Source organism: Oreochromis niloticus, linkage group LG1 (assembly GCF_001858045.2).
Source record: "Oreochromis niloticus isolate F11D_XX linkage group LG1, O_niloticus_UMD_NMBU, whole genome shotgun sequence".
Lineage (NCBI taxonomy): Eukaryota > Metazoa > Chordata > Actinopteri > Cichliformes > Cichlidae > Oreochromis > Oreochromis niloticus.
Genome location: NC_031965.2, coordinates 5,508,717 through 5,526,113, shown reverse-complemented (window position 1 = coordinate 5,526,113; position 17,397 = coordinate 5,508,717). Strand labels below are relative to the sequence as shown.

At 43.0% G+C, this 17,397-nt stretch overlaps 2 protein-coding genes across 4 annotated transcripts in view; one reads left to right on the top strand and one right to left on the bottom strand.

Annotated features, from left to right (window-relative positions):
• The window catches only part of sh2d7 (SH2 domain containing 7), a 55,448-nt gene that overhangs the window by 27,414 nt on the left and 10,637 nt on the right, over positions 1-17,397 (bottom strand). The gene's annotated exons all lie outside the window — the stretch shown is intronic.
• Positions 1-17,397, top strand: part of dapk2a (death-associated protein kinase 2a) — a 28,347-nt gene that overhangs the window by 7,431 nt on the left and 3,519 nt on the right. For both annotated transcript variants that reach the window (XM_013266338.2, XM_005463544.3), the window contains 4 exons: positions 11,867-11,996; positions 12,731-12,806; positions 12,910-13,062; positions 13,205-13,250. In XM_013266338.2, coding sequence (XP_013121792.1) covers positions 11,867-11,996; positions 12,731-12,806; positions 12,910-13,062; positions 13,205-13,250 — 405 coding nt within the window. The remainder of the gene's footprint in view (positions 1-11,866; positions 11,997-12,730; positions 12,807-12,909; positions 13,063-13,204; positions 13,251-17,397) is intronic.

Sequence of the window (17,397 nt, the reverse complement as noted above, 5' to 3'; positions counted from 1 at the left end):
ACAAGATATGTCACAGTCTCTTTTTTTCACCACAGATAAGATGTTTGTGGTGGTGGGTTGTGTCTTGAGACTCAGCTGCCAGGGAGCAGCGGTGCAGTGGGTTCAGGGGGCAGCGCCAGGGGAGGCTCACTGGCACAGTTGGCAGTGGTAATCTTATTAGGTGTCTCCTATATGTAGTGATCCAAACCACCCAATAGCCGCCCAAAGGCCTCTATACTACTTGTACAAACTTTCAGACACAGAGCTCTTACAGGAACGAGCCCAAAATAAACAGGACAAAGGGATCAATATCAGCTAGGTGTCACGGGTTGCCAGGGCAAGCCGTGTGGGAATTATTTAGGACCAAAATGCGGCAGCTCTAGTGCAAGTGAGTTTATTAAACAGAAGTAGATACAAACAGAAATGGCAAGGGTGAGCATGGAGCTAAGAAAACCTAAACTGGGCGAAACTAACTAAACCAACCAGAAACGAAGATGCAGGGAGGCACAGGAAAACACACGGGAAAACGGACGGAGAGAGGCAGACGAACCAGCAACGAGGACGAGGTAACACACACCATAAATACACACACCAGGAATCAAGGGATGGGAAACAGGAGGGGAACACACCTGGAAGACATCACAGCTGACGAGGCAGGGGAAACGTAAACAGAACGCACTGACATCAGACAAAGACCTTCAAAGTAAACAGGAAACACATACATGTAATGACACAGACTCAGAAACGCAGACTCGACACAGGAATACACGGGCAGAAAAGAATAAACACTAAACTGAGGAAGAACAGAACCAAAATCACAATAATAGAAAACAAAACGCTGTGTCAAAAGGACCCAGGATCATGACACCAGGATACATTAAAGTTTATTATTTTAAAAGAAAAAAAACAAAAAGGGTTTGCAATAAAACCAAAACATCACAATAAAAGGTCACCAACGACCAACAGTGTACCTTTAATGGTGCAACCTGCCAGCAATGTAACGATCACCTGGTAGCTTGCTCTCACCAGAAGAAAACAGGTGCTTTAAAATAAAATAAAAAATATGACCCCACGGGAACACTTATCCCATGTACTAATAATTGGTATCACTGCAATCTATTTATCTTAAAACACAGCAAATCCATCCACCATGAGCCCTATGAAAGACCTGATTTTCATGAGATGCGAGCTCCAGCTCAGCAATTGCACATAGCCTGGCTAATCTTGCACCAGCCCAGTTAACATGAAAGCAAACCCAGAAAATTTAAAAAAAAATCAGTTTTAAAATGTGACGCTTGCCTTTCCAGATCACAATTGCTCACAGCCACTCATCAGGCAAGGAGCGAAGAGCACCTGCTACTACTTCCTCTTTTATACCCTCCCTGTGATCCCCTGGGTCCGAAAGCCTTCCCCACTACATATAGTTTATGAAGTAGTGCGCTTAAATGGGATGTGGAGAGCAAAGGCTGAACTGACGGCAGGCTAACTGGAGCTGTCCAGGAAAGAAGCCCAACAGTAATCAAAGTATGTACAATAAAGGATTTTGTTTTAGATTCTGAGCTGCAGGAATCAACTGACGTTTGACTATTTGGACTCGGAGCCCAAAGGAGGAGGGGGGCCTAATCTGAATAGTCACTTTGAAAGACAGTTCAGGTTATTGTGTTAAACAGAATTACACAGTGGCAGCAACACAAGGGCTGTTAAACAATATTTGTTTACAATTTGAAAAATCAATTATTAACTGTTTGCTGTGTACCAGTGGAAATACTGACAACTATCACTGGATTACTTTAATCGTGAAGAAATCCTTTAAACCAGTGGTCCCCAACCTTTTTTGCACCACGGACCAGTTTATGCCCGACAATATTTTCACGGATCGGCCTTTAAGGTGTCGCGGATAAATACAACAAAATAAAACTAGTACCGGTACCGAAAAAAAGAAGATTTATTCATAACACACGTGAAAAGACCCAGGAAAACCGAGTTAACGATAAAAACGATAACAAAATAACGTTGAAAATCGATAAAAAACCCTGAAAACCCATACATTTCACACCTGAGCCTCAACTCTCGCGGCCCGGTACCAAACGACTCACGGACCGGTACCGGTCCGAGGCCCGGGGGTTGGGGACCGCTGCTTTAAACCACATTCTAAGGCAGATTTTGAAACCTCTGCACTGCTGTCCCATTAGTCTGTTATACAATAATATAAACCTTTTTCATTCAAAAAAAATCATCATTTGAATTATAAAATATATTTCAAACTCTATATTATTGTTGAGGCATTTAACTGTACACCACAACTGGAGCTAATTCACTGTAGCTGAATCATACCATTATTTATTATTGGATTTTTTTATATTTATCTAATTCTACAAATAGGATTAGAGTTCATAATGAAATATTTGCCTTTGTATAATTATTTTTTATTTACTAAAAGAAAAAATCAGTAGGTGTCCTCAATGTCTTCAGTGTTGCTTTCTGGTAGTGCTATCCCCTGAGTTCTGACTAACTTCCCTCTCTGTTACCATCCAACTACACTTCTCCAGTTCAAATGACATTATAAAAGTACACGACACACATTATGATTGTGCTCACTATTATTGCATCTTATTTGTTGTGAAGTCAGGGAACACAGTCCGTTCCAGTCCAGCCCTCTCCATCCCCACTTGACTTGCCTTCACTATATAGAGAAATGGAAAGAGACACCATCATCAGTCAATCGCCACCACCTATGGGTCATGTGCCTCCTGGTACCGCCTCCTTGAGCTCACTGCACCACTCCTCCCCTGCAGCTGAGCCAGGGACCACACCTCCACCACACACACCCACTGCCAAACTGAGGTTGGGTAGCCGTCTGGCCTAATCTAAAGTCCACTGGACCAGATCTGGAGCACCCTTGCAGGTGAGATCCGTCAAGTGGCTGGTCAGCTCCTCAAACCCCTGCACGACATGGTGGTAGTAACCTGCCAGCCCTAGAAACCATCTCACCTCCTTCCACCTGTGGACGCACCTGCCCGCCCCCCCAAGTGGTACTACAGATACTGTACCTCCCTCCATCCAACCGCACAATTCTTCGGGTTGGCCGTGAGCCCCGCCTGCCTCAGGGACTCCAGGACCGCAGCCATCTGCTGCACATGCCCAGGTGTCACTATGGATGATCATGTCATCCAGGTAGGTGGCAGCATATGCAGGGTGCGGATGCAGCTCCCGGTCCATGAGGCGCTGAAAGGTGGCTGGGGCGCCGAACAAGCCGAACCGAAGGGTAACAAACTGGTACAAACCATACGGAGTGGAGAAGGACGTTTTTTCCTTGGACTCGGCAGACAAGGGAATCTGCCAGTAGCCCTTGGTTAAATCCGGTGTCATTAAAAAAACGGGACGTGCCCAACCTGTCCAGGAGCTCGTTGACCCGGGGCATGGGATAAGCATGAAAGTGTGACACTTCATTCACCTTGCGATAGTTGACACCGAACCGTATAGACCCATCTTTCTTCACCATGAGAACAATGAGGCTACACCAGGCTGTGTGACTCTTCTATTACTCCCATTTTCAGCATTTCGGCTAACTCCCTCTGAACAATTTGCCTTTTATGTTCAGGAACCCTGTAGGGCCGTGAACGCACCGTCACGCCAGACTGCGTTTCAAAATGATGCTCAATGAGAGATGTTCGGCCGGGCAGGGGGATGGTCATCACAATGGCGGGAGGCGGGAATGAGGGACTTTGGCTCCTCCGGCCCCAACTCATCTCTCTCCTTGACCAGGCTCACCAGAGCAGCAGTTTCAGCTTCAAGCTTTCAGGAGGTTGAGGTGATAAATCTGCGTGGCCCCTCCCCTGTCCGACCACGCAACCTCATAGTCAACGCCCCCCACTCGCCATGTGACCACGAGGGGTCCTTGCCACTTGGCAAGTAACTTTGAGGTAGAAGAAGGGAGTAATACAAGCACTTTGTTTCCCAGAGAAAATTGCCTGAGTCTTGCCCCTCTGTTATACAGGCGTTGCTGACACTGCTGGGCCTGGAGCAAATTCTCCCGTGATAACCTTCCCAAAGTGTGGAGTTTCGCTCTCAGGTCCAGGACGTATTGAATCTCATTCTCTGCGGGGCTTGGACCTTCCTCCCAGCTTTCTTTAATCAGGTCGAGCACCCCATGCGGCTTCCGGCCGAACAGCAGCTCAAAGGGTGAAAATCCCGTGGAGGCCTGGGGCACCTCTGCAACCTCAAATAACTGAGGGTCTAACCAGCGATCCCAATGGCATTCATCCTCGTGAATGAACTTACAAATCGTGGACTTCAAAGTCTTTCTCAGCCACTCCATCAGCCCGTCAGTTTGAGAGTGGTAGACGCTGATCCGAACAGATTTAATGCCCAACAATTTGGACAGTTCCCGCAGTGTGGGAGACAGTCTATTTTTTTTTCAGGATACCGACTCGGGAGATGACCTGAAACAGTGCCTGTGCCCCACACTTTGTAGAGATGTCGCGCAGTGGCACTGCTTCTGGGTATCCCATTGCATAATCCACCAGAACTAACGCAAAGCGATAGCCACATGCACTATGGTGAAATGGCCCTATGAGAACCATGCCAATGCGCTTAAACGGAACCTCCATTAGTGGGAGCGGGCGCAAAGGCGCTTTTCAAATGGCTGGCTGATTAACAAGCTGGCATTCTGGGCAGGATGCGCACCAGCAGCGAACATCCACCCAGATGCCCGGCCAATAAAACTGGGCCATTATTCGCTCCAGAGTTTTGTCATATCACATATGCCCTGCCATGGGGTTATAATTTCCCCACGGCCTTGTGGCACCAACAACTGGCTTTGTGTCTCCTCCGTGCCAGCGTCACATCTCACTCAATATAACCTGTCTTTTAATAACACGAACATGAAGCGCGGGTAGGTCCGCACAGCTTCAGGGCGCACCACGTGACCATCAATCTCAATCACTTGGTCAAAGGCTGAGCGCAGAGTGTCATCACGAGAATGCTCCAGTGGGAAATCTCCTGTGGGGGTAATTTCCAGGTGGCGGGGGGTGGCGCATCCTCCCTTGCTTTCGCAGTCAGGTGATCCTCCACCAGCGTGACCGCCACATCCACCTAGCTGATGATCTGAAGTGAATATCAAACAGTATTGGAATCAGCCGCGGGCCTACTCTGCTTGTGGCCACTGGCACGCCTCTGCTGTTGCACGGAATGCCTCCTAAAAAACCTGAAGATCATCATCGTCCCCCATCGTGTGCATCACTACTGACAGAGACAGGGGCTTTGACGGCGCAGGACCCCCAACTAGCTGTTCAAAGACCCTGGTCTGCTGGTCTGAGTGTTCCTGCAGCTTATTCAGATGCTCCCACTGGGCCACCGCCTGATCTTGACACATCGTTGCCAACTCCACCAGCATCTGTGCCAACAAGTGTGCAGGCTGGGAAGGTGGTGCATCGTGTGGGTCAGACATCCCACTCCTGGGTTTTGGCACCATTTGTAAAAGTACATGACACACACAATGATTGTGCTCACTATTATTGCGTTTTATTGACAGTTGTGAAGTCAGGGAACACAGTCGTTCCAGTCCAGCTCTCTCCGTCCCCGCTTGACTCTGCCTTCACTATATAGAGAAACGGAAAGAGACACTGTCATCAGTCAGTCACCACCACCTGTGGCTCAGCTGCCTCCCGGTACCACCCCCTTGAGCTCACTGCACCACTCCTCCCCTGCAGCTGAGCCAGGGACCACACCTCCGCCACCATATATCATTGCTGTAGATCCTAGTGGTGTGGATCAATGTTCACTCCTTGGTCAATCCCACACTTGATGGTGACTTGTGAGAGTTGACTTCTAGTGTGTTGCATTGGGTTCATGATGAAGGCTCTTAGGGGTCTGTTGAATTGTAGGCTTTCTTGTTGTCAATCCAGGTGGTGCACTGGTTTGTCAGTTTGAATTCAATTCAATTCAATTTTATTTATACAGCGCCAAATCACAACAAAAGTCGCCTCATGGCGCTTTATATTGTACAGTAGATCGCACAATAATAAATACAGAGAAAAACCCAACAATCATATGACCCCCTATGAGCAAGCACTTTGGCGACAGTGGGAAGGAAAAACTCCCTTTTAACAGGAAGAAACCTCCGGCAGAACCAGGCTCAGGGAGGGGCGGGGCCATCTGCTGCGACCGGTTGGGGTGAAAGAAGGAAAACAGGATGAAAGACATGCTGTGGAAGAGAGACAGAGATTAATAACAGATATGATTCGATGCAGAGAGGTCTATTAACACATAGTGAGTGAGAAAGGTGACTGGAAAGGAAAAACTCAATGCATCATGGGAATCCCCGGCAGCCTACGTCTATTGCAGCATAACTAAGGGAGGATTCAGGGTCACCTGGTCCAGCCCTAACTATATGCTTTAGCAAAAAGGAAAGTTTTAAGCCTAATCTTGAAAGTAGAGATAGTGTCTGTCTCCCGAATCCAAACTGGAAGCTGGTTCCACAGAAGAGGGGCCTGAAAACTGAAGGCTCTGCCTCCCATTCTACTTTTAAATACTCTAGGAACAACAAGTAAGCCTGCAGTGCGAGAGCGAAGTGCTCTAATAGGGTGATATGGTACTACAAGGTCATTAAGATAAGATGGGGCCTGATTATTTAAGACCTTGTATGTGAGGAGCAGGATTTTGAATTCAATTCTGGATTTAACAGGAAGCCAATGAAGGGAAGCCAAAAGAGGAGAAATCTGCTCTCTCTTTCTAGTCCCTGTCAGGACCCTTGCTGCAGCATTTTGGATCAGCTGAAGGCTTTTCAGCGAGTTTTTAGGACATCCTGATAATAAAGAATTACAGTAGTCCAGCCTGGAAGTAATAAATGCATGAACTAGTTTTTCAGCGTCACTCTGAGACAGGATATTTCTAATTTTAGAGATGTTGCGCAAATGGAAGAAAGCAGTCTTACATATTTGTTTAATATGTGCATTGAAGGACATGTCCTGGTCAAAAATGACTCCAAGGTTCCTCACAGCTTTACTGGAGGCCAAGGTAATGCCATCCAGAGTAAGAATCTGGTTAGATACCATATTTCTAAGATTTTCAGGGCCGAGTACAATAACCTCAGTTTTATCTGAATTAAGAAGCAGAAAGTTAGCGGCCATCCAGGTCTTTATGTCTTTAAGACATTCCTGCAGTTTAACTAATTGGTCTGTGATACCTGGCTTCATGGACAGATAGAGCTGCGTGTCATCTGCATAGCAGTGAAAATTTATGCTATGTCTTCTAATGATGCTGCCTAAGGGAAGCATGTATAATGTAAATAGAATTGGTCCTAGCACCGAACCCTGTGGAACACCATAATTGACCTTAGTGTGTGAAGAGGACTCTCCATTTACATGTACAAATTGGAGTCTATTAGATAGATATGATACAAACCACTGCAGTGCAGTACCTGTAATACCTACAGCATGTTCTAATCGCTCTAATAGGATATTATGATCAACAGTATCGAACGCAGCACTAAGGTCTAGCAGGACAAGCACAGAGATGAGTCCACTGTCAGAGGCCATAAGAAGATCATTTGTAACCTTCACTAAAGCTGTTTCTGTGCTGTGATGAGCTCTGAAACCTGACTGAAACTCTTCAAATAAGCCATTCCTCTGCAGATGATCTGTTAGCTGTTTGACAACTACTCTTTCAAGGATGTTTGATATGAAAGGAAGGTTGGAGATTGGCCTATAATTAGCTAAGACAGCTGGGTCTAGAGATGCTTTTTAAGTAAAGGTTTAACTACAGCCAGCTTGAAGGCCTGTGGTACATAGCCGATTATTAGAGATAGGTTGATCAGATTTAAGATTGAAGAATTAATTAATGGCAGGACTTCTTTGAGCAGTTTTGTAGGAATGGGGTCTAAAAGACACGTTGATGGTTTGGAGGAATTAATTATTGAAGTTAACTCAGAAAGATCAATTGGAGAAAAAGAGTCTAACTTAACATCAATGGTACTAAAAGTAGCTGTAGATAATATTACATCTGTGGGATGATTATTGGTAATTTTTTCTCTAATGATAAAAATTTTATTTGTGAAGAAGTTCATGAAGTCATTACTAGTTAACGTTAAAGGGATTGTTGGCTCAGTAGAGCTCTGACTGTTTGTCAGCCTGGCTACAGTGCTGAAGAGAAACCTGGGGTTGTTCTTATTTTCTTCAATCAGTGATGAATAGTAAGATGTTCTGGCTTTGCGGAGGGCTTTCTTATAAAGCAGCAAACTATTTCTCCAGGCTAAATGATGATCCTCTAAATTTGTGACACGCCATTTCCTCTCCAGCTTACGGGTTATCTGCTTTAGGCTACGTGTTTGAGAATTATACCACGGAGTCAGGGACTTTGGATTTGAGGCCTTAGTTTTCACAGGAGCTACAGTATCCAGAGTCGTACGTAGTGAGGAGGTAAAATTATTAACAAGATAATCGACCTCTGTTGGAGTAGCGTTCAGATAGCTGCTCTGCTCTATGTTGGTACAGGGCATTGAAGATGATAACAGTGGGTGGATTATATTCTTAAACTTAGTTACAGCACTTTCAGAAAGACATCTACTGTGATAAAGTCTACTCTCCACTGCTGTGTAATCAATTATTGTAAATGTAAATGTTATCAGGAAATGATCAGACAGCAGAGGGTTTTCAGGAAACACTGTTAAATGTTCAGTTTCTATGCCATACGTTAAAACAAGATGTAGAGTGTGATTAAAGTGGTGGGTGGGTTCTTTTACATTTTGAGAGAAGCCAATTGAGTCTAATAACAGATTAAATGCCATGTTGAGGCTGTCATTTTTAGCATCTACATGGATGTTAAAATCACCCACAATAATTATTTTATCTGAGCTGAGCACTAAATCAGATAAAAAGTCTGAGAAATCAGAGAGAAACTCTGTGTAAGGCCCAGGTGGACGATAGATGATAACAAGTAAGACTGGTTTCTGAGTTTTACAGCTGGGTTGGACAAGGCTAAGCATCAGGCTTTCAAATGAATTAAAAGTCTGTCTTGGTCTTTCGTTAATTGATAGACTGGTGTGAAAAATTGCTGCCACACCGCCCCCTCGGCCTGTGCTTCGAGGTTTCTGGTAGTTAGAATGACTCGGGGGTGTTGATTCATTTAAACTAACATACTCATCCTGCTGCAACCAGGTTTCTGTAAGGCAGAGTAAATCGATTTGTTGATCAATTATTAAGTCATGTACTAACAGAGACTTGGAGGAGAGAGACCTAATATTTAATAATCCACATTTCACTGTTTTACTCTTTGGTTCAGATGTGGATACTGTATTGTTCTTTCTTTGTGATTTTTTATGTTCAAGTTGTTTTTTGCTGGTTTTTAGTTTGTTTTTTGTCTGTTTGGGAGCTGACACAGTCTCAGTGGAGATGGGTTTTTGGGGGGTAGCAAGAGGAGAGAAGCTGCAGAGAGGCGTGTAAGACTGCAACTCTGCTTCCTGGTCCCAACTCTGGATAGTCATATTTTGGGGGGTTTAATAAATTGGTCCATATTTCTAGAAATGAGAGCTGCTCCATCCAAAGTGGGATGGATGCCGTCTCTCCTAACAAGACCAGGTTTCCTCCAGAAGGTTTGCCAATTATCTATGAAGCCCACATCGTTTCTGGGACACCACTCAGACAGCCAGCAATTTAAGGAGAACATGCGGCTAAACATGTCACTCCTGGTCTGATTGGGGAGGGGACCAGAGAAAACTACAGAGTCCCACATTGTTTTGGCAAACTTACACACCGATTCAATATTGATTTTAGTGACCTCCGATTGGCGTAACCGGGTGTCATTACTGCCGACGTGAATTATGATTTTACTGTATTTACGTTTACCCCTAGCCAGCAGTTTTAAATTTCCTTCAATGTCGCCTGCTCTGGCCTCTGGAAGACAATTGACTATGGTTGCCGGTGTCTCTAGCTTCACGTGTCTGAGAACAGAATCACCAATTACCAGAGTTTGACCCCCGGCGGGTGTGTCGCCGAGTGGGGAAAAACGGTTAGACACATGAACAGGTTGGTGGTGTACCTGGGGCTTCTGTTTAAGACTATGCTTCCTCCTCATCGTCACCCAGCCGCCCTCTTTCCCCAGCTGCTTGGGGTCTGCCGGGGAACAGCTAGCAGGGCCTACGCTATCTTCGGCTGCACCAGCTACAGGGGCCTGGCTAGCTACGGGTGAATGAAGGGTGCGAAGCCGAGTCTCCAATTCAGTAATCCTGGCCTCCAGAGCTGCAAATATGCTACATTTGTTACAGGTATCATTACTGCTAAAGGAGGCTGAGGTGTAGCTAAACATCTGACACAATGAGCAGGAAAGTGCAGGAGTTTGGTCTTATAGTCTCAAGTGACTGCTCTATCTGCCAGTAGTTAATGTTGTACCCATTCCCTTCAGGTTCCTCCTCATGTATTGATCAATGTGCCATCTTAGCTGCTGTGATACCTGACAGGAGCTTCCATGTTGTGCTGAGGCCAGTATTGACCAGTAGTTTGATGGAACAAGTCCCTTCTGAGGGGTTATGACGAACAGAGCCAACTTACAAAAACAGTTGCCTCAAGGCGCTTTATATTGTAAGGTAAATAATACTAAGAAAACTGAAAAACCCCAACAATCATATGACCCCCTATGAGCAAGTGCTTTGGCGACAGTGAGAAGGAAAAACTCCCTTTTAACAGAAAGAAACCTCCGGCAGAACCAGGCTCAGGGAGGGGCGGGGCCATCTGCTGCGACCAGTTGGGGTGAGGTGATCAAGACAGGACAAAGACACACTGTGGATGAGAACCATTGCATTTAAAAATAATTAAATGCAAAGCGGTGTATAAACAGATAATGAGTGAAAAAGTATGTTTGAAGAAGAAACACTCAATGCATCATGGGAATCCCCAGCAGTCTAGACCTATTGCATCATAGCTAAGGGAGGGATTCAAAGAGGTCACATGGTCCAGCATTAACTATATGCTGTACCAAAAAGGAAAGTGTTAAGCCTAATCTTAAATGTGGAATGGGTGTCTGTCTCCCAAATCCAAACTGGAAGCTGGTTCCACAGTTGAGGGGCCTGAAAGCTGAAGGCTCTGCCTCCCATTCTACTTTTAACTAGTCTAGAATCCAAAAGTAGGCCCAGAGTCTGAGAGCAAAGTGCTCTAATGGGGTGACTAGATCATTAAGATAAGATGGGGCCTGATTTTCAAGACATTGTATGTGGAAAATGACTCCAAGATTCCTCAGTATTATTGGAGGCCGAAGTAATGCCATCCAGATGCCATATTTCTTAGATTTTTAGTGCAACAACCTCAGTTTTATCAGAATTTAGAAGCAGAAAATTCGAGGTCACTCAGGACTTTATGTCTTTAAGACATTCCTGCAGTTACAAAGCTGCTTTTGTATTTCTAAACTGAATCTAACAATCTAACTCAAGAAAACAATCAATGTCTTATCTTATCTTATCTTAAAACTAATGCAGCGTTTCAGACATGCACCTGGTGCTCTCCTGGAAGAAACATCACTCCATATGGTTTGAACTAGGCTGGATGTGGGATAAGTTAGAGATCAAAGTAAAGAAAACGGAGAACAACTGAAGAAGTGAAAAGAATAAAGAGTGTGAAACAGTTAACACGTTAACACGTTAACATGTTCTTTGTTTCAAACATCAGTATGTGTTATTTCACACACTGTAAAAAAAAAAAAGAATAAGACCAGGTGTGTCCAAAATGATTGACTGGTGTTCATATGTAACAACACATCTGAATGTGCTAAGTGAAAAAAAACATTGTAACAACATTTTCCTGACATTTATAAACAATCACTTATCTGACAATGTATGTAGATGATGTTCAAAGTTGTAAAGTGTTCAAAGTTGCTTAGTACATGTTCTTGTCTTCTGCAGCCTGAAAACATAATGCTTTTGGATAAGAACACGCCCTTGCCAAGAATAAAACTGATTGATTTTGGTCTTGCCCATAAGATTGAAGCTGGAGCTGAGTTCAAGAACATCTTTGGAACTCCTGAGTTTGTAGGTAAGATTATTATTTATAAACTGGAGTAGCAAAGAGCTCATATTCTTTCACTGTTGGTAAATGGAGTGGTTCTTATATAGTGCTTTTCTGCTCTACCTGGGGACTCTCATTGCTTTATACAACATGCCTCATTCACACCAGCACTTTTTTCTTTTTCGATTAGTAGATGACCAAGCTCTATCTCCTGAGCTACCGTCACCCAATCTTTTTCATTCCATTTTTAAAATCGCTTGCCAATCTGTCTCAGATTTAATTTTTGAAGTCTTCTCAGGAAATTAAACTGATTCTCAAACCTCTCAGCTGTTATGAAGTCAAAACTAAGCAGCATAAAAAGACACCTTTCAATAACTGCATCCAAAAACTCTGGCAGCCTGAAGATTTAGGGAATGTAGATCTATCCACAAAATCACAACTCTCAGCTTTGCTTAACTGATCACAAAAAATAATCTGGACAAAGACTAAGGTAAACAAAAATAATGAAAAAATATCCACAAAATAATAGAAATAAGAATAGCTAGAAAAAAGCATTGTTTACTGCTAGCAGTTCTACAACGCATTGGACATTTTATAGGAGTTTGGTCCCAGTTATCCAGTTAGCAATCTGGTTTTGAACTGCCATGTCTTAAATAGAAACGCATTAAAGAGTTTGCAATATTAGGTCTAAGTACAAGGAAATGTTTACCTTTCTGTTTTATGTATATATTTATTTATTTTTTTATTGGCTGCCTATAAAGCTCCAGAGATTGTCAACTATGAGCCCCTTGGATTGGAAGCAGACATGTGGAGCATTGGTGTCATCACTTACATTCTGCAAGTGATCCTCGACCAATATTAATGTGGCATCTCCTACAATATCATATACATAATAATGCAGCAGTATAATAAACTGCACTTTGTTATTGTTTTATTCCAGGCTGAGTGGTGCCTCTCCTTTCCTGGGGGACACGAAACAGGACACACTGGGGAACATTTCAGCCATAAATTATGAGTTTGATGAAGAGTTCTTCTGTCACACCAGTAAGCTGGCCAAGAACTTCATCAGCCAGCTACTCGAGAAAGATAAGAAGTAAGAGCTCAGGGATAGCTTAGTGAAGGATACTTGTGCCACAGCAGGAGAGTAAAATGCACATTAATTCTGGAGAGCTCATTATAGTCACATCACCACTTTTACATAATGAAAGTTAGCAAGATTTTTTTTTGTCTCACAGGAAAAGATTAACAATTCAAGATGCCCTCAATCACCCATGGATCAAGGTAATGTTTCTATGAAAGCCATCTCAGTTCCCAGAGCAATGCATGGCTATCAGAGAGCTTTATAGAGAAATGATGCCTCAGAAACCACTTAGGGCTCTTCGCTTTTTAAAAACTTCACTGTGTTACAAATTCAGTTTCAAACTACAGAGAAATTTACAGAGCATGAAAAACTGAAGTCTCTTATTTAGGAATATATTCAGACTTAATGTAGAGTTGCTCTGAAATGACCTGATCAAGGAGACTTTACGCGATTCACACTGCACATTAGGACAAAAACTGAATTGTGAAGTCCAAGAGCTCTTTGTAGATAAAACAAAACATTATGACTTTGTCCACATTAGCCCAGATAAATTTGAAAATGTTGTTTTCGTATGAAAACGCTCCGCGTCCACACTATCGTTTTCAGTTGTTTTCACAGAGTTGTGCGTCCACATTGAAACGGCTGGAAACGCTTACGTTCCAGTCCTGCGCATGCGCGAAACGCAAGACGATTCGACCTGCCTCATTTCTGTCTGCCGCTTATTTACTTTCCAGCTCTTTGAAACGTCGTGGCAAAATGTTGAGGAAAAGCACCGAGTTTTTTAAATGGACTAACAATGAGGTGGAGTTGCTGCTGCGAGTAACACAAAAGTACAAAGTTGCCAAAGCGAGTCAGAATTAAAGAATTTGAAGAAAAGCTATCTGGAGCATGTACAGACTGATATTAATCTTTAATAGGCTGTCAAACCTGAGAGCAAACAAAACAACTGCTGTATAATGCACTCCACTATCTTAGTTTAATTGGTCACATGACTGTATCACATGACTAAAATGTGTCATCGTTTTTGAAAAAGGTTCCAGGTTCGCTGTCCACACTGCGACGCGAAAATGGTGTTTTCAAATGTATCCGCTTTGGAGAGAGCGTTTTCAAAACGCTGCGTTTTCCTTGACTGAAAACGCCGTCTCAGTGTGGACGGGAGGCCAAAACAGAGAGAAAAAGATGCGCTTTCAAACGAAAACGTATTAGTGTGGACATGGCCTGTAACTTCTGATTCGTGAAGGAGAGGAATGAGGAACAACACACATAGTGTGGGATATCACACCCCCACATGCCCTGGCTGAACACACCTTTGTTTTTAAGGCAGATGACCTTTGATGACATTTGACGCCTGCACATATGTAACCTCATCATCACAGTCATCCATCAGTTTATTCCACAAGCCAAGCTGAGTGGTGAGGCAATCTGGTGTTGTATCATATTCCTCTGTTTCAGGGAACAAAAGATATAGTCAAAATGTTTCGTGCCGTTTCAGTTAGTTCACTTGTTGCAATACAATATGGGAGATGTATACGTGCTGCAGAGTGACCGACTAACCAAAATTAGACCACCAGCATCCGAGTGGATGGTAGACCCAAGAGAAAGGACACAATGAACCACCAAAGGGCCTGTGTGTGAAGATGATAGCCTCTGTTAGACAAGGCTTTACCTCTGGCCATTTTTTTAAAAAGCATGGCAATAGGATGCACCTGGTGTCAGCCTGTCAAAGCCAATATGATGAGCCTCTTTCCCCCAGACAGAGGGACTGATCCCAAGTTCAGATGGCCAGGAACATGAGTGGCTCAAACTGACAGAAAACAGACACTGCACCATAACAGAGAGTTTGTTTTGTTTTGGTTGAGATGACATGATACAATCTAGTAAGAGTGGTTAGTTGCTGAACTCATGAAATTCACAAGATCACACGAGATTTCAAACTGCAGGAAAATCACTGGGGTTATGAGAGGCAGACAACTACACACACACCACATGTATGCTTTTGCTATTTATTGTGGTTTAACCTGTCAACGACAAAAATGTACAGAAAATTCTGCATCAAGCCTTGAAATCATAGCTTCCCTACTTTTGTCTAGCCTGGGTCGACAGCTCGGTGGCGTGGTGGTTAGTGCTGTTACCTCACAACAGGAAAGTCCTGGTTTCAAATCCACAATCTGGCTAGTTTGCAATGGGTTCTTTCTGGGTATTCTGGTTTCCTCCCCCAGTTATTAGAGTTGGGTTAATTGGTGATTCTAAATTACCCATAGGTGTGAATGTGAGTGCAAATGGTTGTTTGTCTCTATGTGATAGACTGGCGAGCTGTCCTGAGTGTACCCTGCCTCATACCCTATCACTTCTGGGTTATGGCCCAGCCCCTCTGCAATCCGGATAAAGATAGAAGGATGGAAGTCGTAGTAAAACCATTTGATTTTTATGTAAACCAGACTCTAGACTTTGTTGAGCATTATGTAATAGAAGACAACATGTAGTATTTAAGTGACCAAATAGTATTGGGGTAAAAGTTATTGAATAGTTTTGGAAGAAAGTGACAAAATTGTGAAGGATTAAAATATTCCAAGAGCTCAACTTACTTCATTTAAACATGTTTCAATCACATTTTATCAACATAAAATGCACAGGCTTATTGACTATGAATAAGTTGTGTTGATTTAACTCAGTTGTTTAAGTTTCTGCCAAAGCAAAACAATTGTGCGCAACCAATGTCCACTATTGAATTAAGTAAATCCAACATGTTCTTTTTTCAGTGTAGCAGTCCGAGTGGCAATAACAGAAGCCACCATGCCCAAAAACTGTAAAATCATCTCCAAACATGGTATCAAGCCCAACTAAACTGAGTTAGACAGGAATAAAACGGCCCCTGTGTGCTCCAACGAACGGGCACAGCTGGAAAGCAAGCATTGATACAACTGATACATTTGACACTGGAAGAAGACACATGTTATTTTGGTTATGTGATTTATGGCAGTTGGCGTGTTCATTTATTTGGAATGACAGGGAGAACTCTTATCCGAAAGAAAGCACAATTATTACCGGTGGACAGCTCAAAGCTGTCACTGCTCTGTCCTGTAACTGTTTACTCCGTCCTCGCACTGGATATTTAGATCCAGCCTCATTTTGTATTTATGCAACTGGCACAGTGACAATATTTTCTTTAACACAGAGATGGCACAGTATCAGACTGGGAATAATGTTTTGTGTTCTTCTACACATCGTACAGGTCAGCTGTTACATTCAGATTTCAGGGTTATATGGTGCAATACTGTAATAATGCAGCTTTCCTGCCCTGGAGATCAAATGGCAACATTCTGCTCTCATTGGCACATTTTTGCAAATGCAGCATCGTAGTAATTTGCCCCGAAGCTTTCAATCATAAAGCTGGCATTGCACTGTTTAATACCAGAAGAGGGTTATTGTGCTGACGCAGACCACTGGGTTTGTCTTAATTTCTTTCCTTGCATGAAATGTTTAAAGTGACAACTAGGTGTATATTATATTTGCTCTTATGGAAAAATTGGCAGTGTCACTCTGGTTTTCCATCAGGATTAAACATCTGCTCATACTAAAAGACACTGCAAAAAAACACTGCACAGAAGACAGTGGTGGTTAATAATAACAGAGGCTGTTAAACTAATTAGACCAGACCATTTTTAAAGACTTGGTTTGGATTTTTCTTTCTTACATTTTAAAAGTCATTTTGAGTCTCACATTTTAAAAATGTGAGACTCAAATCATCATCATAACGACCCAGCCCTAGCCCCAAAAATTCACGTATTTTATTTTCATTGTGCCTTGACTGCCGAGTCTGTGAAATACAAGTCATAAAAAACACAAAGGTACATATAAGGTACTGATAATATTAGTTAGGCTCATCACAGATATGCCATCTGTGAGGTTTTAATGACTGTTTGCTAAACACACAGCTGCACACTGAACATCACTGCTGTAATAAAAACTACTAGTTGAGTTGTTGCCTTGCATGAAAAACTTTATATATAGATTTATATAAACCAGGAGCTATATTAACTGATCAGAGTGTGATTATGCTTCTCTAAAATTTAGTTAGTAAGATTTGTTGTTGTATTGCAGGTTTTAGGATTATCTTAAATTCATTTTTACTCCAGGTCAGCAGAGATTATCAGGATACCGTGTGTGAAAATCCAACATGCAGAGGCAGGTGGGGGTAAAACAAAAGGCGAGCCCTTTATTGAGTTAAAATAAAAACCACATGAAGCAAAACAAAGAACAAATGCAAATTATAAAAGTCACTAGGGAGCTGAGACACTAGAGGATAAAGAATAACACCAGGAAATCAGGAATAATGAGGCAAGGGAA